The 26,916-nt window shown below is 39.9% G+C and overlaps 1 protein-coding gene across 3 annotated transcripts in view; it reads right to left on the reverse strand.

Annotated features, from left to right (window-relative positions):
• The window catches only part of TTC39A (tetratricopeptide repeat domain 39A), a 43,927-nt gene continuing 17,011 nt past the window's right edge, over positions 1-26,916 (reverse strand). For 2 of the 3 annotated variants that reach the window (XM_058808246.1, XM_058808245.1), the window contains exons 4-18: positions 26,211-26,287; positions 25,643-25,710; positions 23,226-23,290; positions 21,758-21,857; positions 20,876-20,941; positions 14,730-14,838; positions 14,049-14,116; positions 13,860-13,919; positions 12,940-13,101; positions 11,237-11,328; positions 10,197-10,317; positions 7,588-7,699; positions 5,629-5,743; positions 4,818-4,934; positions 1-1,832 (exon numbers count right to left, since the gene is read on the reverse strand). In XM_058808246.1, coding sequence (XP_058664229.1) covers positions 1,712-1,832; positions 4,818-4,934; positions 5,629-5,743; positions 7,588-7,699; positions 10,197-10,317; positions 11,237-11,328; positions 12,940-13,101; positions 13,860-13,919; positions 14,049-14,116; positions 14,730-14,838; positions 20,876-20,941; positions 21,758-21,857; positions 23,226-23,290; positions 25,643-25,710; positions 26,211-26,287 — 1,453 coding nt within the window. In that variant the 3' untranslated portion in view covers positions 1-1,711. Of the gene's footprint in view, positions 1,833-4,817; positions 4,935-5,628; positions 5,744-7,587; positions 7,700-10,196; positions 10,318-10,493; positions 10,538-11,236; positions 11,329-12,939; positions 13,102-13,859; positions 13,920-14,048; positions 14,117-14,729; positions 14,839-20,875; positions 20,942-21,757; positions 21,858-23,225; positions 23,291-25,642; positions 25,711-26,210; positions 26,288-26,916 lie in introns of those variants that run through there. The other variant, XM_058808247.1, reaches the window with a different exon arrangement.

Raw genomic sequence — 26,916 nt, forward strand, 5'->3', positions numbered from 1 at the left:
TATTCTATACAAAGAATGACTGAATTTTTACACTGAAGTTTTGATGTGCAGCATGTAAATAGCATAATTGTTTATACTGAATTTTATCTGAATCGAGAAATTTATCAGAATTGAATTTATCTGAGAAAGTCACTTTAAAAAATGCATTCTTCATCTATGATTTTTAACTTGCAAAGACTTTTATAAAGGGCATCTATTTTTAAGACAATGCAAGTTCTCCACATTGAGGAACTGGTGGTTCTGTCTCCTTGCATATTAATTTACAGTTATAAAACAATTTTATTTCCTTTGAGGAGGCAAAAGCAGAGCTATAAACTGTCAATTTTCTCTTCTGCTGGGAACAATCACTTTAGAAAGGATATGCACTGTGAGGTACATAGATATGAATCTTCCTGACAAACATCTCCATTGGAGAGAAAGGGCTGTCAGAAGACCTCCCATCTCCACCCATCAGAATGGGTCATGGGGAAGAAGCTCTTTCAAAAGGGAGGTAGAAGTGTGCCCCACAACCCAGAGGCATACAGACATGGAGCTAGCCTGGAGCAAGCAAACACGAGGCAAAGCTGTGGTACCACCAACTTCACCAGCAAAGCAGGAATTCCATGGCAGCATTGGAAAGCAGACCCAGCTCACTGCTCTATTCTCAAACCCCTAACACAGAAAACCTCCCAAAAGATGAATAAAGAGCAGAAAGATAAAGATGTCCTGTGTGCTGAGGGAGCCTGCTCCAGCCCCAGCTTCCTCCCACAGGGAACGTCAGCCTTGTGCAACAGAGACATCTCAGCTTGGGAATCCTGAGAGCAGCCCCTGCAGGAAGGGCTGCCCTGGCACAGCAACTCCTGGACTGCTCCAGCCACTGCAGTGTTGCCATCTCCTAAATGACCTTCAAGGACTTGTGCTTTCAATTTGACATAAGCCTCACATCATGTTCATTCTGACAAAAGACATTTCCTAAAAACCTCCCATTGTCAAAGAAGAAGTGATGCAGTTTTATGCCATCACCATCTTTCCCTTTGCAATCCTCAGTAAATTAATTCAGCTGCTACAAGCAGCAGACTTGACAGGAAAACCAAACTCAAGAAAAAGTCAAGGTACTTGCATAAGGGAGATCATTCTTTTCACCAGCAGGGTTCTTACAGAAGCAAAAATGTGAAGAGAACAGTTTCTCTTCTGCTAAAGAGAAGCTTCCTGTGCACAACTAGACATGCCCAGGATCCAGAGCTCCTCCCTGCTGTGAGATTTTCTCCCACCATTCCAACTAAGCAGGTACTGGGGAAAAAGCAATGCTTCCTTCTCAGCTGACAGCAGTATGGATGCAAACAAACATTTAGAACTAACAGATTAAATCCGGAAATCTTAAAGTTTTGCTGTTTGGTTTTTTTTTTAAAATGTTCCCCTTTCACTAAGCAAGCTACAACAGAATGTTGCAAATGCAAGAAAAAGGCACACAATTGAAAATGAATTACACAGATGGAGGTGTGTGCAAGTGTCAAAAAGCCACTGTTGGAAAAACAATATTTTTCAGGGTTATGGTTGGTTTGAGAGATTTTTTACCATGTTGTTACACCAGATTAATGTTTTATGCATCACCTTTGAAATTTTAAGTTATTTGGTTTTTCACTGACTTGAAAGAAAAGGAAAAATAATTCTAAAGTGTCAGTAATTTTCTGCACCAAAGTTTGCAACAAACAGAACATCAAAGAAGAAAAAGTTACGACACCGCCGAGGCTCCACAGTGCATTCCATTTTCTGGGGCGGATTTGGCTTGGTGCAGGGCAGCTTGAATTCTGAAATGTGTCCTTGTTTCCATGGAGTAATTCTTGTAGTTTTGTCTGAAACAAAAGAAGATCCACTCCAATTAATATATATTTTTAAAACATTTCTAAGTTATCTTTGTATTACTATTTTAAGCAAAACAACAGTAGACAGCAGAAAATTCTTTCTTCACAAGCTCCTTTGTTGCCTACTCTAAAATACAAGGCATGTGTTCCTGGCCAAACAATGCAGCTCTTTGTTCTTTATTTGTAGTTCCACTGTCTGGCAATTACCAGAAAAATATAGCTTAGCAAGAAATTGAATCTGGTCCACTCAATCAAAATATTGAGTCCACATTAATTATCTGTAACATTCACTTAGTTTACATTCACAAATTAGAACTTTTTTTCTCCCTCTCAAAGTGTAACTGACAGATTTGAATACAAATATTTTCAGCATTTAAAAAAATCATTTTAATAAGTCAGACTAATTTCAAGAAAGTGAAGAGGAAGGGAGAAAAAAAAAAAAAAAAGACAAGAGAGTGAGAGAAGGGAAGATGTCCTGATCCAGAGGAGGGAAACACCCCATCTCCATCCTATGGTTGCCAACAATGTGAATTCTGTGTGTAGGAAATGAAGGCAGACAATTTGCTGGAAAGAGAAAGTGGGCACACAGCAGATTCCATATCAGCTTTTGAGGAGCAATTCACCACCCCAGGGAAAGACTGGCAGGATTTCCACCACACACATCCAGGGCCTGGCTCCACACTGTCATCTGCCTATAGTTTCCTGTAGTTCTGTCCTGCTCTAGAGTTACTGGAACATTCAAAGAACCTGTAATTTCATGGAAAAGCTTATATTAAAAAAAAAGAGAATTTGCCCCAGGACCACATAGAAATTGCAAATCCTACTTAGTAGGAATTAACATGTCAGCTCCTACAGGATGGATACAGAATCCAGATACAAAAGAGGATTAGACCATGCTAATTTTCTTGTAGAAGATATTTGTCATCTTTACAGAAACATAACATTAAGTATTAAACTCTGTGTGTCTTAACAGCATTTCAGTTCTAAATTCATAATTCAAACCAAGCATGGCAGAGTGGTATCTGTCTGTGGCAGTGCCAGCCTCTTGGTGAAAACAAGGAATTCCATGCCCATCCTACACCAGCTTAGAATTTGATGTATGCAACACCCAAGAGGCTGACTGAGAAAAGGAGGTGGCCAGGTTCTGCTGTGTGCTGATCTGAAACCCCTTGGAGTTTTCCCTTTAAATGAAATGGATTTTGTCATTCTGAGCCTGTATTTCTCATGAGTACACTGATATTCTTGTTTGTAGTTTACAGTCATACAAATAGAAATATTTCCATGCATGACCAAGCCAAAACTGTTTATCATCTTATCCCACTCTTTCTCCAAAGCTGAGGATCCAAGCCAGCAGCAGGACATGGATTTAGGTCAGGCAAATCAAATGTCAGGCACCAGCCAAGCACTCCTGCCAACTGCAAAGTGAATTCTGCAGCCCCAGCAAGGCTCTGCTCTCCCTCTCGTGGCTCCTGAGACATTCAGTGTTGGTAGCTGAAAGCTCATAAACCCTGAGATTTTCATGCCACAGGTGGAAATGTAAGAGCTGCACCTTTATTTATGACTGACTGAAACAAGGGGGTTTGTAATGAGGGTAGGTTTGGGGTTTTTTCGGTTTTTCTTTTTTGTTTGGGTTTTTTTGTTTGGTTTGTGTTTTTTTTTTTTTTTTCCCCAAGTCATTACAGCTTTCAAGAGTTCTTTGAGCACAGCAAGTGTGAGTAGCAGCTTTCATACACTGGGCACAGCACATTTTTTAGAGCTGCTGTCTGTTAAGCCAAACACCTTCTCCTGAGAGGACCTGGGACACTCAGAGCTACCAGGGAAAGATGCAATGGCCAAGCAGCAATGACAGAAGCTCCAGCTGGAATCAGCAGCTCCAAATCATTAATTTCTGGATCTCTTGTTAAGAGAGACTTGAACAAAGGAAACGAGGACAGGAGAGGTGTGTTTTGAAAAACATGAAGCCAATTGAAACACTTTCCACTGCACTTTGCTAATGCAATTTTTGCTGCTCTTAATATCTTCCATGAGTCTACAGAGAACCAGGCTCAGAAGCACGGGAGACTAAAGATTGTAATATTTTAATTTTTGTGCTGACAGGCTTTTGGCATAATCTTTGGTAGACTTGATTTGCTACTCTGACTTGCAGAGCTGCCTGAGTTGGACAAAAAGCAACATAAAAACTCCCTCTGACCTCTCTGAGCCAAGGGCAGGCATCAGTTTTGTAGCTGCTCACTCCTGTGGCACTGACTCTGCACATCTGGCCTCATTCAGGACCCAGGCAGAGGGGAACTGCCCTGCTGCTGCTAGATGCTTGAAGAGGGGGAGAATTGTTTGGGTTGGATTTCCTCCCTCCTCATCACTGCCAAAATTTTGGCTCAGCAGAGAAATAAAGGTTCAAACAGAGGCAAAACCCGTATTTTGTTAATTTTATAATAAAGAACACACATGATCAAGTCCAACTTCCCATAAACCTACTTTGCTAGAAAAATCAATCACACAAAACAGTAAAAGCAGGTGTTTTAGTTGCCTTGATGCAGATGAAAGAATACAAAGATACCAAGTGTAACCTGAAGCATTGTCTTAAATGTATTTCATCAAGGAAAGAAACAGGCACTGCTGGCCATCAATTCAAGTAATGCTATTTTAGCCACAGCACAGAGCTTTGATTAAATTTAATACATCTTTTATATGAACAAGCAAATATACTACAAAGATTATTACATTTTATTACACATGGATTATTTCTTATGGAGCCTTTGACATTCCTATTAAGATACTTAATTTTTTGGTACTTTTTTCAAGTCCAAGACTGAACAAATGCAACACTGGAAAGGTCCAAACAAAAACTAAGGCATGCATGCTCCCATTGGAAAAATGAAATGAGTTTCCATGATATTAATGAAATTTTTCTGCTTCCTGCTAACCAGTGAAACACCAAACTGATCCACCAGACATCAACACAGGCTTTTCACTTACTTTGCTTTTTCCAGAAGTTTTATTGCTTCTTCTCTTCTATCCTGGTCCAGATACAGTATTGCCAGCTCCAGCAAGGCATTTGGAATTAGGTAATGGTCATATTTTATCTTCTTCTCACTGCATTGGAAAAGAAATAGCCTAGAGACCTTGAAATGATATATTGTTTCCCTCATTTAACAGATCCAAACACAAATAAATAGGAGATTAGCTAAGATCAGAAGGAGCAATCAATCTCTATTACAACACTTGTCATGTTCTCTATCCGAAGCTCCCTTCTGGGTTATTAAATGTGTATTTTGCATAAGCATCCTACACAGTATGTATAATCTCAGGATCAGAAAATAATGCCTTTGTTATCAGGGAAATGTTAGAAAAGATGACAATATCATGAGCTCTACCCATGTGAGCTGACAAAAAGAGGTGCCATTCACCACATGATGTGCAGAAGGTCCCAGTGTAATCATGCTCCCACCAGTCTCTGCACAGTTCATTTGTATTTTTGGGTACAGCTTCTTCATGACTGGGAAGAGGAAGGGGGCAATAAAAGCTAAGTGGTAACTGAAAAATTTTGTGCACCTACAGTCCCTCAAAAAGGAGAAAACACCTCAATTAAAATTATTTTAAAATAAAATTAAAATTGAAGATCTGAAATTCTTCAACATATGGCTAATAACAGTAGAAATTAAAACTGAAATACCTTGGAGCAAACACTAAAGATACTGCAATCCTCTCCCTTCTATTCATATCATGGTTACATCTCCTCTTACTTGAAACTCAAGAGCTCTCCTACATGCCAGGTATGAAAACTTACTTTAAATAGATGTAATTAAAGTGGTCTTCTGCTTCTGAGATCTTGCCCAAATGCTTGAAGCATAATCCCTTTAACAGCTTTATCACACACCGGTCATCTGCCAGTAGTTCTGTAGCTGCAGGAGGAAGGAAATGGCACATTTTAGAAAACTCTGCAGCAGAGAAGACTTTCCTGCCTGTAGGGAAACTTTTCAAAGGTAAGTGTGAGCACATTCCATGTCTGGAAATACAGGAAAGAACTAGTTGGTGAATTTAATTTAAGGCAGAGACAAACACACATCAACCTTTTCATAAACTGAACAAACTTTGCCCAAAAATTGTTAGGCTGTTCTTTCCCTCCCTGCTCCCACTGAACAGCTATTCCACAGTCTTACTGTTCTGACAGCTAAGAACTAATTTAAGGTGTCCATTTTGTAAATCCTAAGGTCCAATTTACAATCTCTCAACCCTTTGCCTTTATTGCACGGTACAGCTCTTTTGCTCCCTGACTTGTAGTCACATGGCCTACTCTGGGCAAGAATTCTGCCAATTCTCCACCTTCATTTGGCTAAATAAAAATATGTGAAACTTTGCTACCTGTACCTCACATCTTACCATACCTTCTTTGGAGTTTATACTTCTGAGAGCCCAGAGTCTTTCCAGCTTCACCTAGTTCAAAATCTTTACTATCAACACTCTTTCTCCATCAGAAAATTTCTGCATAATGCATATCAAAGAAAACTGCAGGGTTTTTCATAGCCAATCCATATAAGCAGCTTACTCTTACAAGTTTATAGGCAAAATCTTCAGCTTGGTTGCTCATTTCCAATTTGTTAAATATGCCTGAAAACAGCAAGTCAATATTTTGAACAGGCAACACTTAAAAATGGTGGCATGTTTAAAATATATCCCACTTTTCAATTACATGTCCCCATAGTGTTCTACAAACATGAATCTGCTACAAATCCCTGCAAAATGAAGCCTTAGCCACAATTTGCCAACTAAGAAAAAAAAGGAACGGGGAAATACTCCACTTATTTTAAATGATGAAACAAAATGGGTGACAAAGAAGGTGAATAGGTCAAAGGCCTTTTTCTAAGATGTCACCTTCACTAAAAATATTTTCCCCATTCTCTTTTTCAATTAATTAAAAATAGATAGTTTTAGCCAGTGTTTCAGGCAACCCTTTCAAATCTTGTGTAACTCACTGCACAGAAGTCCAAGGCCCTAGAAAAGACTGCAATGCAGTGTTTTAGCCTATATTCCTTTGTCAACAGGGCCTTGATCCTTTTGCAGGAAGGCTGTATGTAATAGTAGTAAGATCAAATATTGGTCAAGGAAAAGCTGACAAATGCTGTGCAGACTGCTTGCACTCCCACAGGAACTGGGAAACACTGACAAGAAATAAACACCAATTCAATTTTCTCATGGATTACTAATTAATAGAGTGACAGAAAATGTGGTAGCAGAGGCTGCTTCAGTTCAATCCCATATTGTGCTCATTGACAGAAAGGCCATCCCTGGTGTCCTGGATTTCTGCAGCACACTGGTGACACCAGAACATTCAGCCCAAAGGTCACATCACAAACTGACAGCACTTCTAAAACAAAAACCCAACTCCTCTCCTATTTATCCTTCAAAACAGAGGATAACAAAATCTGAGGGTAATGGAGCTTCAGGATCCAGGTAATGAAGTCAATGAATATCCTGATATGATCTAACAAAATAAACAGACCTTTATCACATGTCATAAACCACTCCTAACACACATCTGTGGATGGAAAAATCACTTACTATTATTGTAAATAGTTGCTACCTTAAAAATAAAAAATATTCCTATCTGCATAAATAGTTCATGGTTTCATTACCTATGTTTCTCCTGTGACCCAATTAACTTTACTAATGAGTGTGCCTCTATTCACAGATAATATCTCTAGCTATTGCAGTGTAAAATAACTGCTTAAACCCTACCACTGGTTACCTGAACTTCTTGCCAATGCTTCTTCTGCTTCATTTAAAGTCTCTAACATGCCTTCTGTTAAGTTGGGACATTTTCCAATTACAGCATAGCCATTCCAGATATACATCATTTCCTAGGGTCAGGGAGAAACGACAGCACCATTAATTGCAGCACTGGATAAATGTAGTTGTCAAACACTTCAGTTTATCTCTGCATGATGAAAAAGTTACAGGTTCCTTAAATAAAGTTCCTTAAATAAAGTTTGTCAAAATGTATTTTCATTGCAACTGAAAATTTGTTACACTGTTAATCAGAACAAATTAGCCCTGGAAGACGCCTCAAGAGCCACTTCCTGAAAACAATGCAAAGGAAATTGCTTGAACAGAATGCAAACACATTCTCACTTATGGAAGAAGGTAAGTACCAACAAAACAGACTTAAAACATTCACAGCACATGGCTAATTGTCCCTTCATTAAGGCTTCCTCTTGTTTTTCAGTTCTATCCTAGCAAAGGCAGTAATATCCATAAATAACTGCAATGCACTGCTTCCACAGAAAAATTATGAAATCTCAAGACAGCAAAACAAACCAAAAAGAAAACCAAACACTCTGACCTTTAAGCCAAGTTTCAAACACACACACGGAATTTTAAATCTGAACTGTAAACTTCTTACATTCCTCAGGTTTGTTTGATGTTCCCAAAGAAAGCAACTTCTTTATTATTGAACTGTCCTTCGAGTAAGTTTTATTAAAAACTATTGGCTGAATTTTTATTTGCTATTGGGGTTCTTAGAGTATATCACCAAATGTGCCCATTGCTACTTCCAATCACAAAGTGAAACATTAAAATATTGTACAGACTTACAACTGGCCTTCATGACATTATTTAATCACAAAATCACAGAACATCCTGAGCTGGAAGGGATGCACCAGGATTGTTGAGTCCAGCCCAAGCGTACCCCAAGAACCCCATCCTGTGCCTGAGAGTGTTGTCTAAAATCTTCTTGAGCTCTGTCAGGCTGGTGCTGTGACCATTCTTTGGGGAGCCTGTTCAGTGCCCAATCACCCTCTGGGGTGGCTGAACCTTTACGTAATATCCAACCTAAACCTTGCCTGACACAGCTTCATGTCATTCCCTCAGGCCCTGTCACTGATCACCAGAGAGAAGAGATCAGTGTGTGATATATTTATTCTATTTATTTACATGACCTTCTCTGTGGGTGATAATTTAAAGCATTTGGATGAAATTTCTATATAGAACAAGTGAATTGTGGAATTGTGGCACAAAAAGCTGTCAGGCTAGAATAGCTGAAACAGCATGTTAACCCCAGTCACTGTTGCTTTCACCATCTGGTCTCTGTTGATTGGAAAACCTGTGCTGAGCTTCCTGGACCTAGTGCAGATTCATTAACGTGGTTTTCAAACAGGAGTATTCAAACCACATTTATTCAAGCTAAATCTCTGAGCTAAGACTTGCTTGAGGACTCCCTCTTTCCAGCAAGCCTCCTGATAATGAAAACTCCTGGAGCTGAGGTTCTGTCCCCAGTTCCCCATCCATGAAGTGCCTTTGTCTGTTCAGCTGCGGCATCTGCTGCCTCGGAAACGCAACTGCACGGCAGCCAAGGATGGGGAGGAGCTCCTGCTACAGAAACCTGCTCTGCCAAAATCCCAGCAGCACAGCCCAGCCAAGCCCCAGTGTGCACTCCTTCCTCTCTGAAACCTGAAAGGCACATCAAAGTAACCTAATTATTTCTCTCACGTCAGTCTTACTAGTGGAACACAGCCCCTGGTGAATGCCCATGCTCTGCTGTAACAACTATTTCAGTGTCACATACTCCTGGTGGGCTGGGGAGGGGTTTCCAAGAGGTTCTCCCTGTTCTGGCATTTTCTTATAGAATATTTACTAATTATCCATCTTGTTCTTAAAAACACAACAGCTGAAAGCACTGCAAGTGTTAACACCACTGCACTTGGCGAATCCCTGGACTCAAAAACCTTTTATGTTCTTTTTCACATGTTCTTTGCAGACAGATTTTTCTAAGTGCAATGGGTGCCTCATGCAACTGGCCACAGGGAACAGGCCAGCATTACAGGGGAAAAAAAAATTAATTGCAGTGGTTTTCTGGGGTGGCCAAAGGAGTCAGTTGTTTCATCCCAGCACCCATGAGCTGCTCTGCAGAACACCAAACTGCAAACACTGAGGAGCACATTAAACAGCTCCTTACATGCAGTGCCCAAACCTTCCATTGTTTCCTTGACACCACCCCTCCTTGTACCTTGCAGTGCTCTGTTAGCAAGTGACACGACAGAAGAGACCCAGGGCAAAGTTCCTCCAAAGGGGACCAAAAGAAAGCTGTTGGGAGCACGCTGCTCTATAGCTGGAATAATGAGTTACACATGCAACACATTTACGTGTCACAAACAGCTGGCTGAGTTCCCTGTGGCTGGTGCATGCCCCAGTTTTACAGCATTCCTTGCATTCATCTGGCTTTGCTTTGGGAACATTCCAGTCTCCTGCAGAGGGTTTACCTTAGAAACACGGAAAGATACTATTCCAATTATCTCTGGTTTATTTCTCTAAATTACAAAAATGTTGGAGAGGGGGTGTGTGTGGATATTTCTTACTTACCAAAGGTGGGACAGGCAAAGGAATGGGGTTTGAAGAAAGATACCGTCGTGCTTTCCGAATTGCAAACTTTTCTGTGGGCAGAGATTTCCCTGCAATTTTCAGTTTCAGGCTGGGAACAATCCTGAAAGTTTAAAGGAAAACATAAGGAATTTCCCCCTGTGAACCTCTGAGATGAAGACATTCAAACTTCAAAACAAACAAAAAAAAACCAATAAAAAAAGATCAAACCAAGGAGAATTTTAAAAAGCTGTAACACACTGGGCTATTGCTACCTCGGGGAAGCTGAGCAATACATACTCACAAAAGCTGTCTTTATGCAGGGCACGTTTATCTCTAGGCTTCCTCTTTAATCAAGCAGGAGGAGAGGGACTCTTCCCCACTGAAAGATTAAATTAGATGATGCACCTGACTTATAAAGGGCTCATCTCTCTTCACAGTCTAAGAAAGAGGCAAACTAGCTTTTGTCTCCCCGTTCTCCCAAAGACTAAAACTATTCTCTTCATAATGGATTCCAAATTCAGTGAAATCTGTTGATAATGATTACAAAAGACAGAGAAAACTTGAAAAGAGCAATGTAATCACATTTAAAAAAAACAGATTTAATATAAAAATTGTAAACCCTAAAGTAACCAAATTTTTGATGTTATCTTACTGTGTTTATAATGCATAGATTCACCTGCACATTTAATTATTTCTTACTTCTCTGAGACTCAGAACCCAAGAATCAAGTTGTGCTGATGTTCCCACTAAGGAAGAACACATCTTGCAGCAAAATCCATTGAAGGTTTTCACAACTTACATTCCATTTTTATTAAAGGAAGCAACTGAAAAAGAATGCATTACATGGAACAGCAGCAGCACTGTATGGCCAGGAAAAATCTGCTGTCTAAACTCAGGGTCCACTTTAGTCTAAGGGATGTTTAACTCTACATTTTCTCACCAATCCAATGCTATTTGCATGATAATTTTGCCTCTGTTCCCCCAGCACTGTGACATGAAAAGATAGTAAATTGTTGTAACTGTGGGTTTGCAAATTTTACCTAAATAATTCAACTTCGCTGTCTCCAAAAGGACTGCAGTCATCTGGTCCAAACATACTGAGATAAGCAGCTTTCATGTAAATGTAAGTAGCCTGCAAATGCAATGAAGAATATCTATATAGAAAAATGAATTTACAGCATCACCTTTATTCAGATAAAGCACAAAACAGCAACATAAAGGGAAGAAGTTGCTGCTTTTGCTCACAGCCTTACAAAACTTTAAGTAAGAGATAAGTATTTTAGAAAGTGAGTACAGAATACTGTTTTAAGATCATGTTTTTAGATACATGCTTAGTATGTATCAGTTTATAGTTTGTGTCCAAATTCCAAGAACAAATCTTATGCTTGAGTAAAGTTTTTAATACTCTTAGGAACACATGCTAGAAAATCTAAGATAAGGTCATGCTCAGAGAAAAAACCTAATAATATACAGTCTCTGTGTCCCATCACAACTTGGTAACATATCCCAAATAGTAAGTTCTAGGAAACAGTCACTGCCTGGAGCTCAGGAGAGCAGACTTTGGCCTCTTCAGGGATCTGTGTGGTAAAGTACCATGAGATAAAGCCCTGGAGGGAAGAGGGGCCCATGAAATCTGGTTAATACTCAAGGATCCCTTCCTCCAAGCCCAGGAGCAATGCATCCCAAAAAAAGAGGAAGTCAGGCAAAAACTCCTGGAGGCCCATGTGGGTGAAAAAGGATCTCCTGGACAAACTCAAGAGGCAAAAAGGAAACGTACAGAGGGTGAAGGGAAGGACAGGTAGCCTGGTAGGAATACAGAGAAATTGTCTGAATGGCCAGGGATCAGGTTAGGAAAACTTAAGCCCAGTGTCTGGCCAGGGATGGAAAGAGCATCAAGGAAAGACTCTATAGGTGTGCTGGTGATAAAAGGAAGGCTAGAGAAAATGTGGGCCCTCTCTGGAAGAAAGCAGGACACAAGCTTACCCAGGATCTGGAGAAGACTGAGGAACTCTGACTTTTTTTTCCTCAGGCTTCACCATCAAGTGTCCCAGCCTTCTTGCCCAAGTCACAGAAAGCAAAGGCAGAGAATGTGAGATGAACTGCCCAGGGCAGGAGAAGTTTGGGTTCAAGACCATCTAATGAACCTGAAGGGACAAAGCTCATGGATCCCAAGGGAACGGGTGAATGATGTGGCTAAGCCCCTGCCCAGCATATCTGTGAAGTCAAGCCAGCTCAGGAAAATTCCCACTAACTGGAATAGGGCAAATATTCTTCAAAAGGCAAAAAGGGAAGAGAGAGGGAAGAGAGCTGCCAGGGTTCTGGACTGAAGAGCTCCTCCCTTCCAGATGCACACGGATAAAGGCACCACTTCTAATTGCATTTATTACCCTGGAGGCACCACCGTGGCTCACCTCACTCACCAGCAGAAGAGCTTTTACCCACAGCATAATGAAAGAAATGGCAACTTGCACCACTAATTGCAACATCTGATGACACAACCAGTCAATACACAGCATCTTTAACAAGTTGCTCTTCATCTACCAGTTGGGCCCAAAAGATTTGTGCTTGCCCACCATCAGTTCAGATTTGGATGTTTGGAATTCACATCTTTCTGCAGCAGTCACAGCAGGCCAGGTTTTACTTTACACTCTCCACCTTCAAAGCTACAAAAAATCTACTCAATTTACTTTTTTTGTAAGTTTGTAGATAGAGGCCTCCTGCCCTCCTGTTCTGCGGAACTTACCTTTGACCAAGTGTTTTCCTTGCTCAGCAGGTCTGCATAGAAAAAAGCCATTTTCCACTGGCGCTTGTAGGTGAAGCACCACATCAGCTCCCAGTAGCACATGTGATGAAACTGCTTCCAGTACTGCTGAGCTTCACAGCATTCCTCGTACCTATGGACTGCCTGCACACAGAGATTGCCAAACACTGCCTTAGCCAGGTGTAAATGCACAGACAGAGGAGCTGTAACACACACTGGGGCTCCAGGATCTGCCTGCATGGCTCCTGCAGCTTCCAAACTATTGCCAGCCCAGTTTCCCAAAATCACATTGCTTCACCCAAGAGATTGTTGGCTCCACAGTCATCCTGGTGCTAGCAAGTTTACCCTGCCACAGTGCTCCCCATTCCTTAAAATTATGTTTCTAAGCATATTCAAAATGAATGTTTATGTCTTGGGAAATTAGGAAACTGAAGGCAGAGGACAGATGCTCAGCTGACATTTATTGCTGCACTTCCATGGATTTCAAGGGAGCTACTGCCCTGCACACCAGCTGATACTCTGTCTCAGAGTGTTTTGGGCATGCATTTTTCATCTTAATAATTTTTTCTAGTCCTTTATGACTCTGTTCACACTGAAGGCAAAGGATTACCATTGGGTCTCATTAAAGATACAATCTGCTGCAGGATGTGAAAGACAAGGACAAAACTGTGTCATTAATCCTGGTGGACTACATTATCACCAGAAATTGAGAGGGGTAGCAAAATCAGGTGGAGAAACAAGTCAGAATAGTGTACAAAATTCCTGTTTGTAATTCAATAAACTATGAATTACATATAGTCCAAAGTCACAGGAAGCATTAGCCAAAAAGGAAATAACATTCCTGGAGGAATTTTTTTAAAGCTTTTGAAATTTACTTTCTCAAGAGCAAAATGATTACTTACCGCATCAATATTACCCTTTAGTGTTTCTATCCTCCCTGCAAAAAACAGGAATATGGCTCCCTGTAATAAATAATAATAAAAACACAAGTATTCTATAACAGTTTTCAATCTGGCCATACAGTCTAAATCTTTGATTTTTGGCATGAAAACATTAAATGACCACAGCGAATAAATTATGATTCATTTTACCTTTGGATAGCGTGCCAAGTAAGGCTTAAGTAGTTTTTCTGCCTCCTCAACATTTCCTTTTCCTGTCCCTAGAATGTGTAAAAATGCAAGTGATAAAAATAGTTAGAAAACAAAGCAAAAAAAGAGAACAGGAATGCAAGGTACTGATTTTCCATCCTCAATTGGCCAACATGTTGGTTCCTCTCTCCATTAAGTAAAGCATAAATACAGGTTGGTGCTACACTAAGGCAGCAGCAGGAAGCCCTGAAAACATTGTGTTTCCTGACTTGAAAATTCAGGCACAAACATTTTGTGGAATGATTTAGCAGGAGATAACACAGAAGTACACATTAGAGGGAAGCTGTCACCTCCCAAAGAAAATCCAATGTCAACAAAGCAATTATCACTTACAGCCATTATTTTAACCTCCCCAACAATGCACCTGGCTAAAACAGATTTCAGTTCTCACAACTTTCTTGGCCATCCCCAGTATCTCCCTTCTCACCTGTTAAAAAAACCTCCATCTTGAAAATGAAAACACACTCTTCACTTATTATTAGTGTAAAATGGCCCACAAATGACCCACATTTAATCTGGTTACAAACAAACTATTCACCAACAAACAGGTGATGGAATCATCTTTCTCCCCTTTGTGTCCCACAAGAACTAATCAAATCCAAGAGTTATTATAAACAATCTTACCTAACACAAAGGTCATGAAAGTATGATAGCAAAGCAACAGCATGGTACACAGCACCGACCTAAAGCTGTATGAAGATGCTCCTTCTTGAAGCTGCAGCAGACCATGTTCCTGTGAAACACAGGGAGGGGGACAAGGTGTTGGGAAAGAACCAGGGCTGTGTTTTGCTGGCTTAATTTCTGCAGGGTTAGCTACAGATTGCTCACTCACTAAATTCCCTAAAAGGCACTGAAAAATTCCTCAAAAGGCACTAATTGATTATACAGTAATTAAAGATAAAAATACACCTATTCATTTATCTAATAGTTTTTCATGGAGTTACTGCTTAGCCTGGAAAACACCCGGTGACAGAGCAGCAACTTGGGATGTATTGCATGGTTAACATAAGAAAACGAAAGACAACTTATCACTGTGATCCAAGTGCTGCTAAACAGCATTCCAGAAACAAAACACAGGGTTTTGAAAACAAAAAAAACCAAACCAAAACCCACACATCACCATTGTACAGTGTATTCTTGTTTGCTGTGGTTTACTGCACAGAAGAGTTAAAGGTATCAAGAAAATAAAATCTGCAATGAACAGAGGAAAAATATGTCAGGGCAAAAAGACATTTTAAAGTATGCCAAGAACAAAAGGAGCTTTGCAATGATGTTGGCCCACTACCACCAGTGGAAAAATATGATGAAAAGAAGAGAATTTCTGTTCCCTTTGGGAAGAACTAAAGCAATCAAGGATAACACTGTGTTCGTAGCCAATGACAGCATGATGGATAACCAGCTTCAGGGATTCAAGTTCCTGAGGCAAGAGCATTAACCAGCCCATTCTAGGACTAGTTCCATGGCATCAACAGCAAGAATATAAATATGCAAATGTATCAAACAAGAGATCTGCCTGCTTGTAAATATGCACAGTAAAGCATCCACTGTGTGCTGGGACAAAATCTGTTCCAAGTGACTCCATCAGTGCCCTGGAAGGTCGCTGGAACACGACGTGCGTGACTACAAGGACACCTCTCCAAACCAGCCACACTATAAATAGGAACCCTGAGGGATTTCTACCAGAGGCACCAGGAAAGGCATCAGGGAGAGCCCTCAGAGCAGGATCCCAGCACAGATTTACATCTTTTGTGTCTCCTTGTTGACTGAGGGGTGTTACACCACCACGCCTTTACTGCTTACTGTGTAAACACTGAAGCCTGTAATCATATTCTCATTTTCCTCAGACATCTATTTTTGCACTTAACTAGTGCAGTTAATTGTTTTTCACATAAATATAGAGGAGGTTGTGATTTTGCTTCTCTTTGTTTTTATTTTGAGAGGTTGTGATTTTGCTTCTCTTTGTTTTCATTTTGAAAGCTCAATGTATTACATTAATTACTGCTACAAGGAAAAAATATGACTCATAATTGCAGATCAATTATTACAACATCTAGTTGGGACAAAAAAATGAAAATACTGACTTGCATGTCACTACAGAAGAAATTAAAAGATAGTAAAATCATTACAGAAAATCAGTGACTTAATGGAAATCAAGTACTTAGCAAAATGAAACCAGCTTCATTTTCTTCTGAGAGGAAAAGTTTGATGGACACAAATAAGTAACAAAATATGATATATTCAGCTTCTTCAAACAGCCCAGATGAAAACCACAAACATTTGTATTTTTAAAGAGTAGCACTTCAAGGTAGAAGTAAAATAAAACATTCTGTGGAATGAATTTTGGCAAAAAAAAATTCCAAAGTATATTTCCAAAGCACATTTTTTTGCAATGAAAATCTTCAGGCATGATATTTCACTGAGCCTTTACTGGCACTAGACTTTACAGCATTTGGTATCTGACATATTATATAAAAATAAAAATCAAATGAATGTGAATAGCACTAAGAATGATTCAAACAGACTTTGTTTGTCATATAAAATAATGAAACCTTTGTCAAGTTGATCTCAATTATGTTTTAGTCTCAAAAGCATATTTGAGTGCAGCCAAACACAAAGTTATAATCTGTATGGACAAGGAATGAACCCACACCCATCTTACACAGGACTGCATCCTGGATTGCAGTAACTGGATTAAGAATATTGCCCATTCAACAGAAGAGGGCTTCAAATATGACACCCTTAATTCTAAATTCTTGAACTGAGTAGTTACACAGGCATGAGGAGCTCACTGAGCAAGTCAGTTCACTCTGTGGAATGTCCATAAGCCTATCTAGTCCAGCAGAGGTATTAAAGGCTCTTTACTTTTCACTCTGCCACCTGAATATCCCAAACTTTCTGTATTAAAGTAATAACAACCAGTAGAAGACACAGCCTAAATAAAAGAAATCTAGAAGTAGTTGTTATTAGTCTTTTAATTCTTGCTTGTAGAATACACTGCAGCAAAGCTGCTTCTTAAAAAAACCTCTTGCAAACTGCATCTCTCACAATGGGATACCCAGAAAATAGGAATATGAAGGGTGTCACTGGGAGCCATGTTTTACATCCCACACTCCCTAGCTGGCCTCCTGAGGCTCCCTCTGAGCCTGGCTGGGGCAGGGGTGCTCCTCCAAGGAAGAGTTTGGCACAGCAGCCTGGGTCAGGCACATGAATCACCTTTGCAAGCACCACCCTTGCTCCACAGGGAGCCTGCAGGGATTAGCCAACAATCCCCATCAGCCAAGGGAGTGCCAGGAGCTGGGCAATGTAGGGCTCAACAGGATCAGACTGAGGATCTGGGAACCAAATCACAAGCACTACTTGAGCCTGAGGAGTAACTCTGCAAACACACTGCACTCACTCAGGGACTGGCACCAGGCCCTAAGTACATTATAGTTAATTGCCAGCACACACCTTCCAACCATAAATGACCCATAACTACCTCCACACCTTTGTCACAACTTATAGAAGCAATCCCAAAACACCAGGAATGAGTCTCTAAACAAAGTCCATTACAGGGCATTTGGTGACAATATAAAACAGATGTCAAGGCAGTGAGTGTTCATAATTTTTCGAGAAAGACATTTTTGTAATTTCCCTAATTGGCACTAACACATTTCAGTTTTATTTTCACACAAAACAAACTACTCTAAAGGATATAAGGTAGAGCACAGACTAGACAGATCCAGTGTGGTAACTCTCAGCATCCTGTGCAAGTTCCTCATGACATCCCACAATCTAACTCCCAAGACTGTCACTACATTATATTATATCAGTATCTCATTGATTCAATTCTTGTCCCCAGACACCCAATGCTTCATTCAGGACTCCCCATGTGAGCACTGGGGATTCCCTCAGCAACTGCAGGGGATGAACAAGGACAATGCTCAAAATCATTATCAGACAACACTGAGAGTGGTTCATATTTATTTCAGCTGTTACTGACTAAAACCCATCGACTTTCCTGAAGCAAAAGTTCTTGGATGTTATTTTTAAATAAATATTTTAATTAGGGATCTTGACAATGAAAACAAAGCAGGGTCATTGTTCATGTCCCATGGCCTGATCACATTGCTGCAGGTTTAGCAAGGAGGATGGATACTAACAGCTTTTCAAACAACTGACTGATTAAGCTAATAGGGCATTTGAATGCATTCCACTAAACAATATTATATTTAAGCTTCATTTAAAATTTGAAGAGACAAAAATGCAATTCAAAAGAGATGCTCAGTGAGAAACTGGAATTCAATTTATTAGAAATTGGCACATCAAGAATATTCTTCAGCTTTGGGAAAAATGTCCTCCCACATAAAAAAAAAAAAAAAAAAAATTATAATGTGAAAGAAATTGGTTCTATCTGACAGTTTTCCTGCCTGCTCATGAAATCATGCTGTCATCCGACCCCCTGACAAATTGCACCTAACATATGGTAGGCTCACATCAAACTGCTCTACAGTTTAGCAGCACAGCCTTTGTAATCACCTATAAAATAAGCCCAGGAGTAAATATTAGCCTGAGAGCTGGCAGAGGAGGCAGTGGGGAGGGTTCAGGCTTCCAGGCAGACAGTGCAGGGAGTGTCCTGCTGTCACGTCACAGGTGAGTCACGTCACACACGGAGTGCAGATGGGACACACGCTCCACCTGCTGCCCAGCGAGGCTGCCGTGCTCCCCAGCACAGGGGCCTGACCCACCTCTGCCCACGAGGCTCCTCTCTCAAAACTGGGCAAAACTGCACCCAACCTCACTGCCCAAATGTGGGGGCTGTGCTACCAAACACAAATTAGCCCATGATTTCAGTAACGATGCAAGGGAAAGGAGCTTGTACAGTGCAAAGGGCATAGCTGGCACATCTGGGACTGGAGGGGAACAAACATGGCTTCAGGCTACTTTTTATATTCTCTTGATTTTATCCCACCTACTATTTTGAGACTCCAGACTGCTGTTAAGTTGATCATGATGTCCACAGTGCCTGCAAATGGCTTAGGAAGTGCTGGAGCTTTGGGCCTGTCCTCATTTGCTGTTCCCCATGACATGACTCAGAGATAAAGGAGAGTCCCCAGGGGTAAATGTGCTGGCTTTGAGGTAGGTTGGTATCATGGAAGATCACACAATACAAATTTACATCCAGTTTTAATAAACACATCACCCACACCAAAATCAAGCTGTCCTGCAGTGCACTACAGTTCTCCCAGGTAATCTGCAAACAGCTCAAGCAAGGCACTAGCCATGGCTCTGCTGCACAATCTCAGAGTAAGTATGTAAAGGAAAAGACTGCAGGATGAAACACAGGTGTATGAAAATCTCCTGGACAAGTGAAGCACAGATGAACAAACTTTCCTCTCCTCTGTCACTGTTTCTTTCATCCTCTAGATTCCTGCCTACTGTCTTGTTGGAAACTTTAGAAAGCCACTACTGGAAAGGACTGCACATGTAATTGCAATTTTGCTTTTGGCTTTAGGCACCTGACTCATAAATGTTAAATGCAGAAAGACTTTTTTAGGGTGTTAAAATAAAATTTTCAACAAATAAATTCATTGTTGATCAATGAACTTTGATCAACGTGTTTAAAATGCTCCTTTGTACAGTGTGCAAACAACAGGGGTTTTGCTCAAATTTATGGTAATCTATGTCATGCTTCAGGGAGTTATTAAGGAACTGTAATAGGAGCTGACTCATCAACACAAATATCAGCCCACTCACAGCCATGCAAGAAATCCCAGGGCCAAATGAAAACTCAACTGCAGGGACAATTTCCATCTGCAGGAGTAAAATGAGCATTCACCAAAGTATTCTCAGAACTCTGCTGGTACGTGAATTGCCTTTACATTTCTAAGAGAATATTTGCTTTAAATGCTCTCTTGTTGAAACTGACAGGTAGAACTATTTGATTTTTGCCTTTACTGATGTGAAATAGCTCCTGGTCAGCTCCTGGAAATTTCTAAATTGTAATCCACACTCTGCTCCTTGCTTTTAAATAAGACATTTTATTTTCAGATATAAGATCCTTCCTGTAAGCCAATAAAATGGTGATGACAGTAATCCACCTGCCATGTAAGGCTTCAGTTCTGATTTTAAAAAAATTACACTGTTCTCGTTAAAACTTGTTTTGTAAATGGAAAGTATTATAAAAGAGTGAGTTTTCTGGTGCTCCATTACTGAACTTCCTTCCTTAAACATCTTGCTCAAGAACATAAGCCAGACTGGTTACACTACAAGCAATAAAGCCCTTACTCCCTTAGGCAGGAGAATTTAGGTGCCACACTCAAATTTCCAGTTGCTACTAAAGCAGAAATAAAATAGATTTTTGTTTTCCCCTGCTATGCAAGAACCTGTCAGGAACATTCAGACCCCATAATGACAGTAGGAACTACCAAGGAAGCTGTATAAATATATTAAAGGCTAGGAATACACTTTTGGCTACAGATTTCTGAGCACAAGCCTACATCAAAAGACCAGTAACTAAAAACCTAAATATGTTGACATCCCTGTATTAGCCATTGCTTTTACCACATTTCACAACTGTTTCAACACTGAACAATGGTATTACAACCTTTGAAGTGCAATAATTCAGAAAAAAAAAATCAAGTAAAACTGAGCTCCATGAAAGCAACAGTGCCACAGTGCACATGTGTGATACCAGAGGGTTACAGCTCATGTGAGGAAAGAGAGAAACTCCTGCCTCTGTTTTTTTAATTTAAGATGAGGGGAACCAATAATATTTAATTCACATTTACCTTATTCCCAGAAAATCCAACAAACTCCAGTAACCTCAGAATCCGTGCAGGAAACATGGACAATGTCTACAGAGAAAAATGTAAGAGTTATGCAGCAACAGACTTTCTACCTTTCAGCAACCAATGGCCTCCTGCAATTTTTCCAAGCACAAGAAATAATTAATAAAATTACTAAAATCATCTCTATATGACATTTTTTCAGGATAAATGTATACCTTCTGTATTTTACATATAATTTAAACAGAAATATGCTTACACAGCACATGCTTAGTAACTCCAGTACTTGGATGTTTCAGAAATGCTGGGTTCATACCACACAGTCCATATTTGTTCTTTGTGCAGTAAATCTGATATTTGGGCATGTACCAGACTCATGCAAAGCAATGCAAGCAAAAGGAAGCTCCTGGCACTTTCTGCAGCCCATCACCCCTCACATCTCTGGGTCAGTCCCCTCCCAGGAACCATCCTGCACCATTTTCTCATCTGCTTTTTGGCCAGAACACAAGCAACAACAGCCAACAGTGGCTGGAGAAGCATCTCAAACTTTATTCATGTACTCCCTTCCAACTGCCCTGCTAACAGCCTAGATCCTGGTAGTTTTCCAAGTGTCAATAAAGAATAAGTGGAATTCAACAGGCAGAGGCAACTCTGCTCTGCTCTGTGCAAGGCTTCTTTGGGCCCTCACACCATGTTGTGGGCAGCAATTTCTTTATTTCTGAAGTGTTATTATCTGATGTGCTCAGACCAGACACTGGGATCCTGCACTGTCAGAGCACACACCTAATTTTAACCACATGATCAGTATGATGCCAGTGGAACTTCTCAGGAATTGAAGTTAGGGTCATTCTCAGGAGGTAGCAGGAGGAGAGTGTTGGTACATACCAGGTTGAATGCTCCAACTCCAAGTTTTACACCTCCCTCAAAATGAAGGTGGTTCTCTCCTTTGACATAATGTGGGGACTGTATGAGACTGTCCAACTCCCTGGAAATGCACAAGATTCTGTTACAATGTCAGTAAATAATTACAGTAAATTAATTAGAATTCAGTAAGAAAGTAACCCCATTATCCTGAAGTACAGAGCAGTTTAAAAAAAGGCCAAATTGTCCTCTCACTCAAGTGCACAACATCTACATTTTGCTGGATTTATCAACAAATAATTCCTGCCACATTAAATTTAAAATGTCAGTTAAAAACCATGGAATCCTGGAGAGGAATTCCTGTCAAACAGGAATTCAATAGTCAGTATTCAACCACTTTTCAGCCTGAAAATGTTTCAAGGATGGCTGTTGGGAGCATCACCAAACTTTGCCACTGCAAAAAGAGATGACGGAGCAGTGCATGAGACTCAAATTTAAATTAGCAAGTTTGACTTGATTTCAGTAATCCCCAGATTAAGCGCATGTTCAAAAGATTATTTTGTTTTATATGGGAAAAGACAACTGTAATAAATATCCTAAAATGAGCAGATGCATCAGAAATTACTTTCACTTATTTTTCTAACTTTTATAGGTCTCAGCTTTGTAGTGTCCCTTTATTTCCCATGTAATCCAGATCAGCTTGAAATCAATTTGCCTCCAAGCTTCTACAGCTATGTGGTTTTCACATTACTATTTTAGTTTATTTTGTTAATTATTAGGAGAGGAAAAACATTGGAAAAAATGGAAGAATGTATTTGTGTTCAGGCTGTCAGTTGTTTTTGATTGGCTGCTGCCAACAGATTCAGCACTATTCCCTGTAACTGCAATCTTCTGGATCTGCATTCAGAGCCACCTTCAACCCACACAAACATGGACATTGTCATCTCTCTCCCTTCCAGTGGCCTTCTGGAGAACCTGGACTTGATGCTGTTTTGTGTCTGCTGGACACAAGACATTTTGTGCCCACTCTGGATCAAAATTTATAATTCTAAAATAAATAAAATATTATGCATATTTAACCTTCACTTTTTACTGTGCTTCAGCTACTGGTATTAAATGCTCCAAAAAACTGCAGCTGGTACTATAAAGAAATGCCATTTCATTATGCCTAAAGCCTACAAGACCTGCAAATTCTGCTATGCAGACACAATGAACAGTACATCATTTAGAACAGTTATTTTTTGGACAGAATTTCAAGGATATAGTACTTGAAGTAGAAAAACCTTGGGAGTTAACAGAGGTCCACTGTCTCCACAATCCAAATAACCATAATGCTCATGTCCTTTGTTATGCAAAGGAAGAACCTGTAGATGTGAGGCCCATCATAAAGACTCAGTAAACACAACAGTAATGAATTTGTGAATTGGATGATTTCACCAGCAGCACTTTTTACTGCTAGAGTGCACTTAATGAGATCATCCCTCTGACTCACCTGTAGGTTTGGTAACTGTTTCGGACTTTGATGCCTCCTTTTATGAAGCTGACCATATTCTCATCCTGTTGGAATGGAAACACAGCAGCAATATGAATTTGTAAGCATTATAAAGGGCTTTTGTCTTCTGAAGATTAATACACACCTGGAACATAACCAGCATGACACAGACAATACAAGCCTCTAAGATATAATACATGCATTCAGGATTTCCTTTCTATATTAAAATACTTTTTGTTCTGTTTAGACACAGGTATTTTATTTTAATGCTTTCTGCGATCAGTTTAGCTCTTGTCACCTTTGAACCATCTGAATTTGCATTAATGAACACAGGGACTCAGCTAATAGATGTCACCTAAGGTACATTTGGGGTTCTCTCAAAAAAATGGCTTTCTCTCATTTCTACTTGAGTGTAGTTAGGATGTATCTGGTGCTGAGCCAGGAAATGTTCACCAGTAAACTGCCTGTCCTCAAGAGTCTGCAGAACAGAGGTTCATGTCTTAAGAGTGAAGCAGGGTCAGTAAAATTATGCAGGATATGCTCTTTCTGGTTTGAATATTCATATATACACATGAGATCCATACTAGGAAGATAACATGTTACATGATAAGCTATAACTAAGTGCTAAATTACAGCAAAGTATCTGGGGGACCATTAGTTAGAGGGTCTTTAGTTTCATAACTTTTTGGAGGCACTTTCTTGCCTCACTTACATAATCAATCACTCTGGTTTGTTTTGATGTCTGCTGTTACTTTAACTCAGAGAGTCTACATGTGTTTTAACAGAAGATATCACAGAAAAATCATAAGAGGGCACTGTGGAGAAAATAGTATGGATTAGAGGAATTTATGAGATGTACTAAGTACAGTATATTGGGGGGTGCAGCACACCCAGCCATAAAGGTTCAGTTATATTTTCCTTTGAATGGAAAGTGGAACAAGGAAGGAATATGACTTTAAAATTTTTACACTTAGACTGACACCAACAACAGGGATAGCCAATATGAGAATTTTTCAGCCCTTGAAAAATGCTGAGACTAGATTTCATGTGTTTTCAACTGGATTTGGTCATTTTTACTAAGCATCAAAACTAACCCACTTTAGTAGCTGTTGGAATCAAGTACCTCTGTTTAATTTTTCAAACTGGTTCATGTGTTCATGAAAAATTAAACACAGAAGAGAACAGGAAGCAAAGAGACCTTTGCAAAAGAGGACAAGAAATTGTTTTTGTACTCTTAATTCTCATTTCTCTATAAACATTTTCATAAACAGGTATCTGTGAAAAATAGTGCTAAAACCAAGAGACACTGCTTTAAAATGCTCCTTTTCTATTGACATAACAGAGTAGTTCTCCTTAACAGTGGAACTCTGGAAGTTCCTTCCATAGTTTCAGATCTCACTCAAACTGGCTACTCATCCCAAAGGAAAATGGAAACAGACAGCTACACTTTGGTCATTTCAAAGTCCATCATCAGCACTCTAGAAACTACTAGAAGCTCCCCTGATTATGGGTGTTGCTATGAAGCAATAGTTTCTAGCAGAGGGATTTAGCAGATGGCTGAAAAAGGTTACATGGTTCATAAACTGTAAGCAATATAAATCAGAGCCCACCTGGCAACTCCCAAACACTATAAAAGCACCACCTGCATTCCATTTCCTATCAGCACCCTTGAGCCAAGAAGCAGCAGCCTTTTTCTGACTGTGGCTTTTATTATCCCCTTGGTAGATGAAGAGGCCCACTTTCATACACCAAGTACAGCCAAATCAAGAAAAAAAAAAAAAATCAGTATTTCAACTGTGACTAACAATTAAAATTGCATGCTGGAGCCCTAGCAATTACTGCTAATGCTGCTCCATCAAACAAATCAAGCTTCATTAGGACAGACAGATAAAATCCAAAGAAGAGGGAGAGCTCCCCTTTGTTAAAGACAGACAGCAATGTTAAGGAGAAAGCATGTGTGGAGCCTAATAGCTATGCAGAACATAATTGCTGCTCAAGAACAAACCAGTGAGAAAGCAGTCTTGGGAAAGGAAACACCAGCCAGACTCAAACAAAAGTCTTGCTTGTATTCCAGCACAACTTCAATGACCATCTCACCTTTTACGTTTTTTTTTTTAAATCTGATATCCCAACATTATTTAAAAATTGGTGCTTGCTGCAGTTACATTTCACACATCCAAAAGGGAGTGGGGAAAGGTGTCATAGGGCACTCAGCACTATATGTCTTGAGATAAGTATTTTTTAGTAATCATGAGGGAAAACTAAACATTCTAATATCCACCAGATAGCCCAGATAAAATCCAGATTTGATCCAGCTGAAAGATCCATTAGGTCAAACTATAGTCTTCTACCAGTCCATTTAGGAAAATAAACCTGCATGATATTTTTCCCCCCAAGAGCCATTCAGGAATCCATACCTGGAGGAATGTGAGTGCTGCTCTCTGAAGTAAACATTCAGCATAACAAATTTCTGCATGGATTTCCTCTAACATCACACAGAGAGAAGAAAACAAATCAATCAGTCAGAAAGTAATTAAAAACCACTTAGCTCATTAATGTAGGAATAAGATCACAGAGCTCAAACTGAGAAAAATATTTTCCAAATTTGCTGTGGTGTTTCAGTTCTAGACTACTGATGTAACTCCAAACAGAAATGACACGCAGCTACAGAAACTTTGCAGAAATTTTTCTGGTGCTTTCCATAAATTCCGGGATCTAGAACCTTTACAGACATTTCAATACTTATTTCTAGATATTTCCTTACCCAGCAATTTTTGGGAGTGCTGAGTCAGAAAGCAACAAGACCAGTGATTTTGTATTGGTTACACAGCAATGGCCAAAACACTGACATTTGGTCTAGCAAATCCAGATCAGTGATTTTGTCAGTGAATTCACAGTTTGCAAGCACATACTGAGTGAACAATTCTACAGGATTCAAGCTGCATAAATAAAAAAGGAAAACATTACCCATGTGAAAGATGTTACCTTCAGTGAAGTGTTCAAGGCTTTGCCTATGCACAAGGTTGTTGATAGAATCAGCTACAGTAGATTTCTTCCTAAATCTGAAAAAAGTCAGTTTGGACATTCTGAAGAAGGAGCATCAACAAAAGAGAACCATATCTTTCAGCCAGCCACCCTCAGAGTCTCTAACATGCCTCCAGTGCTCACCAGCCCCCTGTTATCTCCCCACACACACAAACTTCAGCACAGTCCACAGAGAACTCAACTCAGCCAACGTGGTCCTCTGGGATCTGTCTCTTCCCCTTCATGCACAGAAATCTGTCTTGATGAAGGAGAGGGATAAGAGGGTGTTTGGATTTATTTTTTGTGTCTATGGGTGAATGTGGGTGCAAAAGTGGGAGCACAGTTGACTCAGACAGACAACTGCAATACAACTATCACCCATGGGAACATTATGCAGTGTTTGAACATTGTAAACAACTTCCAGACACTGCAGAACCAGGACTACAGGTAAGACAAATCCTAACTGACAAGAAAAATCAGATATTGTGGTAAACTGAGTTTTCAAGACTAGACTGCTGAATACCCTCATTTATGAGCTGTGATCCTCCTCTGGGCAGGAGGCTGGACTAGATGGCCTCCTGATGCCCTTCCAACCTCAGTTTTCCTGTGATTTCTGTGAGATTACATTTCCTTTTGTATCCAGTAGTCTTTCAAAACTTTCCCAAGC

The sequence above is a fragment of the Ammospiza caudacuta genome, chromosome 7, assembly GCF_027887145.1.
Source record: "Ammospiza caudacuta isolate bAmmCau1 chromosome 7, bAmmCau1.pri, whole genome shotgun sequence".
Classification (NCBI taxonomy): domain Eukaryota; kingdom Metazoa; phylum Chordata; class Aves; order Passeriformes; family Passerellidae; genus Ammospiza; species Ammospiza caudacuta.